General features: G+C 41.1%; 1 protein-coding gene across 2 annotated transcripts; it reads right to left on the bottom strand.

The window, feature by feature from the left end:
- Positions 1-68: 68 nt before the first annotated feature.
- On the bottom strand, positions 69-8,830 carry LOC130695237 (transcriptional regulator ovo-like). 2 transcript variants are annotated; one of them, XM_057518357.2, is made up of 5 exons: positions 8,331-8,830; positions 5,274-5,592; positions 2,034-2,342; positions 1,864-1,951; positions 69-483 (listed from the first exon to the last, which is right to left on the bottom strand). In XM_057518357.2, the coding sequence occupies exons 1-5, from the start codon at positions 8,733-8,735 to the stop codon at positions 330-332; spliced, it is 1,275 nt and encodes a 424-aa protein (XP_057374340.1). In that variant the 5' UTR covers positions 8,736-8,830; the 3' UTR covers positions 69-329. The 2 variants fall into 2 exon arrangements, with proteins under 2 accessions (XP_057374340.1, XP_057374339.1); XM_057518356.2 differs by having other exon boundaries at positions 2,034-2,345.
- Between the last annotated feature and the right edge of the window lie 4,910 nt (positions 8,831-13,740).

Genomic DNA, 13,740 nt, shown 5'->3' on the forward strand with positions numbered 1-13,740 from the left:
AAGTTTACGCCCGGTTGGGCTTTGCCGCTTTGGGCTCTTTTGCTAGTCAGAAAAAACTGCAGTATAGAAATGTTTCAAAAGTTTATTTCCTTTCGCAACAAACAAAATGTAAACGAGAAAACGACTATAATGTATCATGTAAAACGAAGTTATACCAGTAGGACACACAAACGGAGCAATAAAGATTCATTCCAACGTTTATATGTATCGTATATTATGTGTATACGTATCTATACGCGAAAGTGTCGGTATGGATGCCTGCGAAGGATGAATAACGTGGGCGTTTCAGCTAGCTATTAAACTTGGCCACGATTGCCCAAGGAATGATTTCATTCGTCATCGCTAGACGAAAATAAATATTCATCAGAATCAAAATCGTCGCCAGAATCTTCGTCTGAATCTTCTTCAGACCAATGCGACAAAAGTTCACAATGGTCCTGCAGCGAGGACCAGTTTTTGAAGCTCTTGCAGCAGACAGTGCACCTAAGGGGAAAGAATTGTCACATGATTTCAAAGGAAAAAAAAAAGAGAAAATGCAAATATCGCAGTGACAGAATCCCATTCGTCATCGTGCATGCCCAATCTTTTTTTACTATTGTGCTCAGCAAATGGCTTTTCTCGGTAAACTGGGCAGGGAGGATGCATGTCCTGTCAATAGTCCACGCTATTTCAGAATGTAAATAGAAAGTGCTATAAAAAGGGATGATAAAGGAGGGTAGAGATTGTGGATCTCGAGAATTCTTACGGCTGTAGTTTCACGTCCTATCTGATCTATATCAGAAAAGTGACCTCGAGTATGTCAGAACAATGGGGAATGCAAACGCTATCAAGAAGACATACAGGAAATATTGTTTTACTATTTAGACAGATGTATACCGAGAATGGAGAATGATAATACATTTATTAATCATAGCAACCATTAGTCCATTCTGTCTCTGTGGACACCGCAGATAAAATCGTTAGCTGGCAATAATGAGCCATCTAGCGAGCTTTTTCTCATTACGGTGTGACGCAGAAAGACTTCCTTGCTCACGGGTTCGGTTAAAAAGTTGAGAGACGACAAGTTAAATGAATCGAAGCGAATGACAGTAAAAGGAACGAAAATGAAGGGGTTGCGTTGCTAACAGGAAGGAAGCATGCCAAAAAAGTAGTTAATTGGTCGTGTTCGATGTGCACGTTGATGTTCCATCCCGCCCACGTCATCGTGAACAGCTGGCGGGGAAACAGGAGCGAAAGAGAAAGATCATGCAAGGGAGGAAACTGTCATAGAAACAAGCGAAGAACCCGATACCTCGAATAGAAAACATTCATTTTGAAAAAAAAGAGGGGGGGACATTAGAATGAAATGAGAAAAAGGAGAATCGCAAGCTCCCAGGATGATGATTCGATAGAGAACACTGCTTCGAAGTGGGGTACGCATAAAAAAAAAAAAGAAACGTTTTTATCTATTCTGTTTTGATATATTATTACAGCGAGAATATTTCCCCTGGAGAACATGAATTCATGCAAGTGAAATTCGTTAGATCAAGAGTTGCGAAGCGAACGTAACGGTCGAGAGCATTGGCCCTCGCAGTCGTTACTCACACTATAAAATCTAGGACATAAAGATAGTGGCTGCGAAATTGACGTCTAAAGAAAAGAACGCAAAGAAGATGTACAACAATCATCTGCTTAGCAGAGGTGTATCACGTTTCGTCTACGCCATTTCTAGATGCAACTTTTACGATGTTTCAGGAGGCTTAGCAGACTCCTGCAATGCCCTTTACTTAATGGATCGCCATTTTTTTCGCAAGTGGCCCGTAGCACCAGGTGATAATAACTAGTAATTATAATCTAAAATAATGAAATCATTTTTAATATTACCCAAAGTGATTGGCACGTTCACGGTGTCTCTGCAAGAGGCGGTGAGTCGAGAAGACAGACTGACACACGACACAGGTGAACTGGCCATCTAGTGACAATTAAAACAAATACATAATCAAAAAGAAAAAAATAAACTATCGAACGACGAACGATTGGTTTATTTCACACACCTGGTTCGTGCTCGCGACGGACGTCGACCGATTCACATCCGTCGACATCCGGCGCGGATGATGAAGGGCATCCATTCAGCAGCGTTTCTCTTTCTCGGCGATTGTCTTCCTCCGTTAGCGAGGTCTCCTCCATGAGCTTCTGAACAATTTGGCGATGCCTACGGCGAAATGGATGCTGGATACCCGGAGGCTGACGTCGTCTGCAGGATGCCATCCACGTCGCACTGCCTCCGGTGGAAGGAGTGACGTTGCTGGCGCTATTGTTGCCTCCGTGAAAGAAGCGGGACCACCAAGACTTGTCCCCTGCAGCTGCTGGAACGGATCCAGCGGAAAGAAAAATAATTTAAAACAAAATAAAATCAGCTGATCAATAATAAAAATAAAGCAGAGATGAAAAACCTTTTTTTTTTTTTAGAAAACCAAAAAATAGAAACACAAATCCAGTAGAGCGCATAAACAAACAGATCTATACAATATGCACACACCTCGGCTTATACTGTAAGTAAAGAAAAAAAAGCAAATCATATGAAAGATGTAGAACTAAAAATGCGAGTTAAGTTATAGATGAAGCTGAACCGTCGACGTCCTATGTTTGCCATTTTTATTATTTTTTCGTTTTGTTTTGGTTTGCTTGTATATTACAGTTTATGAAACAGCGTTTCTCCTACAGCTGCTCGAACTGCTCTTTGCCTTGATACAAAAAAAAAAATAAATAAAGAAAAAAAAAATGGGGAAAGGGGGGGGGTAGAGTGGAGGGAAAGCAAATACTTGGGTAAGGCCTCGTTATCATTCCGGCTGCACGCGCCAATTCAATTAACTTGTTGTTTATATGAAGGAGCAAAGGGGCGAAGCAGATTCACGAGTGGCCCGAACATAACTCGATGAGAAGCTTCTGTCTTTTAGACATCCCCTGATGTTGGCGCTACATACGTACACAATAAGACCGTAGCGCTGAAGAGAAAGGGAAAAAGACCGGAACAAACATCGGATTCATTTCCTGCCTAGACGCTGTCACCCGTTTCCCCTTCCCCCTCCCCCCCATTTTTTTTTTCTTCTTCTTCTCCAGATTCTAATAATAATAAAACAAAATATATCTAAAAACCAGCTAACGTCTTGTGTAACAGAAATGACACAATACGGCACTACCGGTTTCCGACAGTTTGATAAGCACAAACAAATAGAAAGGAAAGGGGCGAACTCACTACAGCGAAAAAAACTAATAATAAATTCGCAAAAAAAAAAAATATATAAATAAATATAAATAAAAAATGAGCAATGCTTAAATCTGAATTTTGCGGCCGGACGCACTTGCCATAAAGGACATTTAAAGAGAAAGTCGCAAGCGAATGCGCGCTCATTCCGGTCGAATAAAAAATGAGCTTGCTCTTCTTCTTCTTTCTTTTTCTCTTATGTTTAATCTGTATAAATATTGCATATAAAAACAGCGTGCGTATATCCATCACAAGAGGCACACACACACACACAAAAATAAATAAGGCCATTAAGCGCGTGCCCGGAGCTGCCCGCAAAACACGACGGCTAAAAGAGGGGACGGTGCGGCATAGCGTTCGAACTGGCTGAAACGATCCTATATACAATATGTGTACGTAAAAGCTTTGCCTTCGTATAGCTATACGTCGCACATATAGAGTCAATCTAGCATTCCGTAAATAAGGGCTAGACCTCAGTAAATATACCATAGACTCTACACGTACATATAAGCTGTGCGTTCAAAGAATGGGGACGGATTGTGTGTGTGTGTATATATATATATATGGATCCATAATGGAAGAGGCCGATGATCCGCCCTGAAGTAGCTGACATTTTGCGGGACTATAGTCCCTCTCTCTCCCTTTCCTACATATCGTATTCAACGGTGTTCGAAAAAGAAAAACCCGACATTTTGTTTATTTTTAATCCGGCCACTATAGTCCCTCTCTCTCAATGCGGTCCCCCCCCCCTTTCCCGTACATAATATTACGTATTCAACGGTGATATCGAAAAAGAAACAACCTTTTCAAAAATGATATACAGGGAGATCGAATCCGGTCTGTTTTATTTTTAATCCGGATGCTGCCATCCAGCGTGTAAAATTATATATAACGTCCTCGATGGCATTTAATTTTTGCAACATATAAACAAAAAAAGCATGCATTTTTTTTGTTTGTTTCCCCCCCCAGACGGTTTGCCGACATCCGTAGATAATATTAAAAAAAACGAAAATTTGAGAAGTCTGGAGAAAGGCACACATTGTCTGAATCGTAACCTTGAAAGTCTGGAAAAGGCCCAACCTATGTTTTTTTCAATAAGACGTATAGATATCCGCTCTAAGATAGAGACAATATTATTTTCACAAATGATTAAACAGAAAATTTTTAAGAAGACTATTATTTAAGTTAAGAAAACTGGCGAACGAAATAAGATTTAGGGGGAAGGGGATAGATTTGAACTTAAATTGTTGAGTGACTCTTTTAATCGTTTATTCATGGAGCACGCCGCAATAATATTGTCTGCATTCTAAAATCGCCTTTAGGATGACAAAGGAAAATTTTGAAAAAAAAGTGAGGTTGGGAAAAGGTTACGATTCAGACAATGTGTGCCTTTCTCCAGACTTCTCAAATTTTCGTTTTTTTTTATTTTGCTCGAAGCAAAATTACAAAAAAACATCGGAAATCGGCAAACCGTCTGGAATTTTGCCGTCAAAACAAACAAACAAAAAAAACGCATGCTTTTTTTGTTTATATGTTGCAAAAATTAAATGCCATCTAGGAGATTTTCAGTAGGATACTGTACATAACCTATTGGCGAACGACTAACGGGCTAAAGTACGTAACGTGACCAGCCCTTCCCATCTATCAAGTATTTACTTGCCATATTTTCTTCGAATTTTCGCGAGATCATGTCCCAGCACGTCTCCCCCCCCCCTTCTTTTTGATTGGTCCTCAAACAAATCGAAAACCAATTGAAAATGTACTGGCGCGTTCTTGATCAAGTATTCAACTTCGGGGCGTATCACGTCCAAGTCGAATTTTCCAAACACAATGAATCAAAACAAATCAAATTGAAATACGAAAATGCAAGAAAGACGACGGCCATGATGCGGGGCGCCGTTGACGCACAATTATCGATCGGATCACATCATTAGTTGATGTGTGTTACGTGTTACGGTGTGTGTGTACGTGTGTATCGCTTTGGCGTAAATCAGTCCCCAAAAACGAAATGCAGCTTGGCCAAACTTACCATGACTACCGTTCGCCGTTGCATCCGTCGGCCGACGGAAAGGCGGAGTCGAAGCATCAGACGAGGCCGCCGTGGATGCAGCGTCGCTCATGATGTCGTAGACGCGGAAGGTGCCCATCTGCGAGTTGCCAGCCGTTGCGTTGGCACCGTCGGCGGCCGCATTGGGGCCCACAAGTGCGTCGTCATCGTCGTCATGGCTACCGACGCGACGATGATGAGCTTGGCTCGTTCCGCCCGTCGGCTGGTTGCTCCGTCGACGGTTGTTGCTCCTGTTGGCTTCGTCCGAAGGCGACAGCGATTTCCTCACGCATTCCGGCAGCTGCGCACAATCGTGACGAGTGAATGAATATCAAAACGAAATAATAAAAAAAAATAAAATAATCACATTATTTGATAAGATTGCGGATGTGTTGCGAAAAAAAGAAAGGCGGGCAAATGATGAACGACTGCGGATGTGTTAGACGTCGTGCGGATGAAAAGAGAACTGAACGCTGAAAAGACGCGCTACCTCTATCCATTTATTCTTTTGCAATTTCAAATTTAAATTTAAGAAAAATTGTTTTTTATCCGCTTGAATAATACGACCGTTTTTGCCCGCCGCGTGTGTCACGCCGTATTTTGTTTTTGGAAGCCGGCCCAAAAGCCGCAAGCTCGAACAGACATCCTTTACCTTACATAATAAATGCTGTCATACAAAAAAAAAAAAAAAAAAAAAAATAGAATGTCTACATCAAACAAAACAGAAACTCGTGTGTGTGTGTACGGTGTGCCATAAGAAGATGCACCACCCCGAGATCAATGCACGTTCACGCCTGATCGCGTTTCCTCCCCGTTTTCGCTTCACTTAACTTGCTATCAAGCTGGTGGCAGCACACATTCGATCGACTCTCCAACCCCCCTTCCCTCTCCATTTCTTATATTTTTCGCACGCTTTATTTGTAAGGCTATTTAACATTTACGCTGACGATGAAGTACTAGCCCCCTCTCTAGATTGTAGAGAAGGAGCAGGTTAACGCCGTATAATGTGGGGGGAAATGCGCGTAGATGCAGAGAGACATTCACGGGTTACATCTGTTTGTACACAACGGGATGTGGATATGGGCGAGGCCTTTGCTGTATGATGCAGAGCGCCCCAGATGAGTCGGCGTGGGCATTCATCCAAACAAGTCAAGTAAAAAAAAAAAAAAAAAAAAAAAATGCTATTGTTTCTTCTAAGCTCGCAGAATAATTCTTCGTCTACAAGAGCCCATTGAATCCAATTGGATGGTCACGTCTATTCGGTGTATCTATACGTCATACCCCAATCCCCAACTGACACACACACACACGAGGAAGAAAAAGATAAATAAAAATACTTATATGTAAAAATAGTAAAGAGTAAGTGAGGTACAAGCGCGAGCTAAATGGCTACACATTGAATAAGAAGAGCGAAAAATTTTCTTTTAGCGAATGTGTTTTAAACTTGCAGGGCTAATAGCTGTTGGTGTTGTATGTAAGTAAAGAAAGGAAATAGAAACGAGATCCGCACTGGCGGATATCTCCTTGTTAATGGTTGGCCTCCTGTCATTTAACTCTCGCTGAAAAGTTAGTCCTCCCCCCACTTCTCCCTACTGATGTGCCGTTCTCCTCTGGCCGCACGTTTTGGGACAAGAGACTCGAGTGGATGAGTCTTTCAACATGTCAGAAAGAAGGTTTGCCTCTCTCTGTATTACCCAGTGCAGTTCTTCTCTTGTTTTGTTTTGTTTTTGTTTTTTTTTTCGTCTGAATTCTGAATCCATTCGTTCTCTGCGGGATGTTGTTTTCTTCTTCTCTTTTCTCTGTTTTTCGATATCGATGGCCAAAACTTTCGGTCTCTTTTTCTCCTTCATTCTACCGAGTTCTCTTTGTTGGTTGTTCGGACCGAAACGATCGATGATACGAATCCCGTGAGCTATATACCCTCCCCCCCCCCCCCCCGCTCGCCAGGTTCTATAGAAAACACGGGTAAAGGTCTATACTCTTGTACAACGTCAGTGCCTCTTTTTCTTTTCATCTGCGTTTCTTGTTTTAACTGTCCAAAAGAATCAAACAAACATTTTTTTTTTTTTATTGATGAAATGTTTTTTTTTTTTTTTTTTTTAATCGTCACATTCGACATAAAACATCGTTGGTTTCTTCAGGAACATGCCTTTGTTAAGGTGTGACGAGATAACTGCCACACCCTAATCGTAAGTGTCCCACTCATCTCCATTGAGCAGAATGAATAGCCCCGCTCTATTTATTACCTTTAAAAAAATAGAAAAAAAAAAACATAAATCAAAGAAAAAAAAAGGTGAAACAGATTGTAATTGCCGCCAACAAGAAGATCGATCTGATCGTGTGTATAACGAAAACGAACTTGTGTGTGTGTGACGCTCGATCGTCCAAGGGTCGCATCCACTTCTCTTGTAATAAATAATCAGAACAAAAAAAAAAAACAAAAAATACTAAATCTTTCTCGCTGATTACTAGCACAGCGTTCCACTCGTAATGAGGTTACGACACATTAGGACCGTGAACGATGACATGTCCTGTCATCCTACTACACACACGCACAATGATTTTTCCTTCTTCGACGATCGGGCAAAAGACGACCTTGTTATTTTCGTTCCCCATCTTTAAGTAACGCATTGAATGTGTTTTTTTTTTTTTTTTTTGGGGGGGGGGGGGGTATATCGTCGTGTCTATTCCACACACATGCAAAAAAAAAAAAAAAAAATGATGAATAGAAGTCGCATAGAAAAAGCAACAAAAATCACTGTCAACGTTCGTTCGTTTACACAGATGGCCCTGTCCGATGCGACATCGAACGTGCCCGGGCAGGTCCCGATCTCTCCCAATGCGGAACGAGTTTGAATGCTTGAATAAACACGTAGAATATCTATATACATTACATAGATAGATACGTGGCTTCCAGAGCAAATCGAATGATCTACCCAACCGTAGCAGAGACTCCCCCCTTCCCCCCTCGCTTTAACAAAAAAAAAATATCTATATACGTATAAAATAGGACGTGATTGTTGAAGCAAATGTTTTTACCTTGTGGAGAGGGACGACGTCGACGGGCATCAGTTGAGCCGTACCGCACATCTGCAACTGTTGGTAAATCTGCAAGCAAGTCTGATTGAGCGCGTACCACGCGTCGTCGATCTGGACTAATTGCAATTTCGGATAGACGTAACTCTGCTGTCGCTGGTGCTGGAGCTGCAGCTGAAGTTGAATCTGATGAACGGAACGATTGCTTCCGGCGCGGCTTTTCTTCTCGCGGGCCGACGCCACCGCCTCCGGCTCTCCATCCGTGTTATTGGCCTCTTCTTCCAATTGTTGTTGGTGATTATAGCGATGATTGTGCGCGTGATGGCAATGAGGCCGGCGTCCACTTGACGATAAGTCGTCCGACGACGATGAATCCCACGACGACGTTGCCAAAGCCGTCGCTAACATGACGACAATGACGTTTTTTAAACGATCCCTATAGTCCCCAGATTTCTTGCGCTTCACCGGCTCTTGTCTTTTGTTTTTATTAAATTTTTTTTTTTTTGGCAGGCTGGAAGGGGGTGGGGGGGGGGGGGTTCTAATAGAGAACTTCACCTTCAGCTGTTGATACCGTCTTGTTGTCTATATCTTCCACTGCGATAGTCACAACGATTGCTGCTCAGCGTCCTGTACTGGAAAATAGTGAAATACTTTTAGGAATATGGAAGCCTTTTGATTTGTCAAACATCTATGTATATTTTAAATATGAAAATAGCAAGAGGGAAGCAGACTTTTTGATGTCTGTATTCATGCACAAACAACTGCCTCCTTTTTTTTTTTTTTGTTTTGTTGAACCTATACAAATGTACACAGAGGCCAACTTTGCATAATATTCTATTCGTGTTCTAGGTTGTATAGAAGGCAAAGCCTGTATCGAGGACATCTCTCGGGAGCGGGAGGATGACGCAATTCAAATTGAAAAAAATATATATAATAAAATAAGACCGTGCCGTTTGCGGGGGGAGGGGGGCAACAGTAAGAAGAGACGAGCCAAGAAAATAAGCCCAAAGTCTATTCCCCATAGCTGAAATGCGACAGTCAAATGAAAGAGGAACAATTGCATATGCATATAGATACATAGGAGGGCCTGTATAGCTTACGTAATACGTATCAATTTTTACGGCCAGCCGTGTTACGTGTTCTATATAGACAGAGAGGCAGGAGGGAACGATCGAACCTGAATGGGCTCCTCGAAGTGAGGGCTGTCTTCGATGTTACCCACCATTCCTTTCCTTTTCCTTCTTCTTTCCTGTGTCTATATTACAATAGAGTCGAGTGCTATTTGTGCAACCTTGTTATTGACACGCATCAAAAACTTGTATTTATTTACTTAACTTGAGACATTTGAATTTTCGTTTTCCTTTTCAAATATTCAGCTGTTATAGATGTGGCTGTTTGAGTCGCACTACTGTACGAAGTACTACGACTAGAAAGCAAGCGAAATGGCAATAGACCGTGGATGAAACGTTGAGTAACGAGTAAAAAGGAAATGAATAAAAAAAATTCATATAATCTCGTATAGTGGGAATCAATTGAGAACTATGAAAGCGAGTCAACGTCAACAAGAGATGCGTGAAACAGAAACAAAAACAAACGGCTATGGTACATCAACAAGAGCACGGAATGAGGAAAGAAGACATTTGCTGATGGCGTTTGTGCTCCGGGATTCGGTTATCAGTGTCGGGACATGCACGATGCGTCTATTTCTTTTCTTTTTTGTCTCCTTATTTCAACAGTTTTCAATGGTTTCTGTGTGCCCATACGCTCTTTTGATGGATTCTTGTTGCTGTTTCAATAAAGCAAATAGCTTACGGATGCAAAAGAGAAATACATAAAAGCCAAAGTCATTGTGTGCGCGAGAGCAAGAACAATCCTTACGGCGCTTTTCCATCAACGTCATCGTCTTTCGAGCCGTTCACTCAACTTCATCCCGCCGTCGATTTTATGCGACTCATTTCAAATACTCTACTTCCCCATTTTTGCAAGTGTACGACATTTGTTTTGAAAGTGTTTTTGATTTTAGACTAGGATCGAAATAAAAATATAAAAAAAAGGGGGCGAGTGCCTCACACACAGAGGCAATCGTCTTTTTTTTTTTTTTCAAAATGTTTGGCCGTTTGTTCCGGGGCCGTTGTAGATTCGCAATCAGCCGGGCATCCGCCAAATCAACGATTTTGCTGGGAATAAATTGATTTCCTTTCAAGTTGCGTCGCTGTTTTGCCTATTTGCTGTTTTTTTTATTAAAAGGGATTTTTTTTTTTTTTTTTTTTTTGTTCGTGGCAGACATTGGATGTAGACATTCAAAATAAATGATAGACAGAGGATTGGCGAAAAAGGATGCGACAAAGAGCGTTATACTGCATTTCTCGAATATTATAGATACACAGACGTGGGGTGGGGCAGAGCGGGGAATTGACTTCAAAGTTGTTGCCTTTCAATGAGACGCGAAGAGCTTCTCGTCACTTTTGAAGCTCCAAACTTTGCATACACTCTCTCTCACTTGTGCCTTTTGTTTTTGCATGCAAAAGAGTCTTCATCAAACACACTGGCCTCTTTTTGTCGAGTAGATATACTTGTACGCGCACACTCGTCATCTATAAGGCAGAAGCCACATCTTCAACGCGGGTCAAGTGTTTTTTTTTTGTTATTTATTTTGTTTTGTTTTTCTGTAATCAAGCGTTTCCTCTTGACGGTTTTTATTTGTTTTTTTCCATTTTCTTTTTAAAGACAAACAAAAATTTAAAAAAAGGAAAAAGAATCCAGTGATGTAATTATTATCTGGTATAGTCGATACGTGGAAGAGAGAGAGAGTGTCTAATGAAAATAGACGGAGAGATAAATAAATCATAAAAATAAGAAAACATGTAGAGGGGAGAAGAAGCAATCGAGATGAGTAGATGAGAAAGATAATAAAGAAGACAATAAATAACAGGGAGAAAGAAAAAAAAAAGAAAAAGAAAAGACATGAAATGAAAAGCCGTATCATCATCAGTTTGGCCATGATGATGGCTACGGATGATTGCTTTCGCTTCGCCCACATCATTACGTCTACATCCATCTCACTCGCACGCATATTGTCAGGTTGATTAGACTCGTAGACGTCGTCATCGCCGACGACGTTATCGATTTTAGTGAGTAGGATTTAAAGTCACACCAAAAATCTTGTGGTTTCAAAATACTTTTTTTTTACTTGACTCGTGTGGAAAATGTTCGAGTCCCCCCGCAATCGGCCCGTCCTTCCTATCAGGACTAAAATGTACAGCACGTACACACGCTCAATGGTTTTACTACATAGATGAGGCTTAGTGTGTACCTTTGTAATAGGTTTTTCGGGGGTGGTGTGTCATCAGTCTTTGTCGTCTTATTGCCATCACATTATGAAAGACTATCTCAGCAATTTCTATCCCTTTTCTTCTTTTTTAAACTCCTTTTTATAGAAAGCCTAAGACAAATTGCAAGACTGTGGATGTTCATAATTGATTCCTGTCATCCCAATCAAGTGGCTATTTTTCTATTCCAATTAAAAAAAAAAAAATGGAAAAGACTCTTAAGATGTGTGAGAAGGACTTACCAATGCAAAGAGTATCAGATATAATGAAAGGTTTCGTTTTTCTTATGCAGTCGGGAGATGTTGCTGCGTGAGCGGCTACTGACCGATTGACAAGTGCTAGACGATGGTCGCATGTCTATACTCGCAAACTAGTGGCTCGGTTACCATGGCCACAACATCCCCCCTCCGCCTCTCCGTCTCTGCCAATAGACAGACTCTACTTGGCTCTTTGTGGTGCCCGCATCTCGCTCTTATATGCCAGCGAATCGTTTGATAAGAGGTGGGCAAGGCAAAACGGCTAGCGCGCACGCGCCTCCAAACCGATTTACACATGTGAAACTATGCGTTTGATATAGACGTTTTGTTTTTGTTTTCGAAAAAGTGTTTATCAATCTTCGATGTTGTCTAGCGTGGCATTTCAATGACACAATTATTTCCCCATAAACACGTTTTCAATTGTCGTTTTGGGAAAAACACGGCACAAGTTCGGACGGTCTTTCTCGTGTCCAGACGTGTTGACATGCCCCCGCACTTGCGATGTCTTTTTTAAAAAATAGACTGTCAACCTGTCTTACGTATAGGTTAGAATGCTAGATACGAAAATGCAGTCAGATGGCGTTCGATCGAATCGACTGGCGAACAACAAAAAAAAAGGAGAAAGGGGCGTAACGTCATGAGGACACAGTTTTTTTTTTTTTTCACGAACGGTGTGGACCGTCACGTTGGGTGCAATTGGCGCTTTTTGTGTACACGTGTAGACAGACGACAAGCGTGCGGCAGACGTGTTGGTTATTGCCGACGATGTGGCTCCGCATTTAAGGCACGGAACGATTTCTGAGTGGAACGTTGTCGAAAGAGACGACGACTATTTCAAGAAAATATTCAAATGCGTTCCATCCAAAAATCTCGTTGACTAAAAGAAATGAAATAAAAAAGAAAAGCAGAACGTTTTCTCTTTTTTTTTTTTTTTCTTATTTATTATATCGGCGGGCGAAGTCGTCAAGAAAATTAAGCTAATCAATGAGTATTGACTATTGCCTTTATTATTTAAAATATAAAAAAAAAAAGAAAATCTTAGAGCGTTTCTTTCGCCCCCCTTTATTTGTTATTTCTCACGAATTGAGTTCATTATGATTTCTTCGAATGTGATGTGTTATAAAAAAAAAAGAAAGAAAGGCGCAAAACAAGGAGCACTGTTGCCGTTATCGTGCGTATCTTATGACGACTGTACGTCGATATGTTATGACTACGCATTCGGTCGATGTCTGCCCTTTACGTAAGCGCAATTTTTACTCCGGCCAAATGTAGTTGGAACAAACACGCAAATGCATTTTTTTTTTATTCTTTACGTAACCCTCAGCGAACTTCTCATGGGGGAGGGAGGGAGGAAAAAAAATAAAAACTTCAAAAGATCATCCATCCCGTGAGCTCTGAATCTTTTGCAGAAAAAAGAAAGCACTTCACAGTCCTCAAGAGAATTTCGAATAAAGGCGTTGCTGAGGTTCTTGAACACTTTCCAATTCAAATAGCACGGCCAAAAAAAAAAAAAAAAAAAAAATGATGGGGGAGGGGGTTGGATTCAGTGTACATAAAAAAAAATCCCATTGATGTATATGTATATGTAGATATTTGAAATGCTACTCTATATAAACACGAAGTAGAGAGACATTGTGAGCTTTATTCTGATTGGACGTTGGGGGGGGGGGGGGGTTGCATATACAGGCCATTATCAGAACACATATAACGATGTGCGCACGGCGATTGCTAGTTCAAGATATACAATACACGTCTATTGCACTCGAGTGCATTGATAACAAGTCCGAACTATACGAATTCTATACGACGTCTAATCGCAATCCTATA

This window comes from Daphnia carinata, chromosome 4, assembly GCF_022539665.2.
Source record: "Daphnia carinata strain CSIRO-1 chromosome 4, CSIRO_AGI_Dcar_HiC_V3, whole genome shotgun sequence".
In the NCBI taxonomy this organism is placed as follows: Eukaryota; Metazoa; Arthropoda; class Branchiopoda; order Diplostraca; family Daphniidae; genus Daphnia; species Daphnia carinata.

Bases quoted from the DNA above. Each gene is read 5' to 3' on its own strand.
- LOC130695237 (XM_057518356.2), bottom strand. From the start codon at position 8,735: ATGTTAGCGACGGCTTTGGCAACGTCGTCGTGGGATTCATCGTCGTCG. The intron at 5,593-8,330 runs GTAAAAACATTT...GATTGTGCGCAG, and splicing joins ACGTCGTCCCTCTCCACAAG to CTGCCGGAATGCGTGAGGAA. The intron at 1,952-2,033 runs GTGTGTGAAATA...AATTGTCACTAG, and splicing joins CCGTCGCGAGCACGAACCAG to ATGGCCAGTTCACCTGTGTC.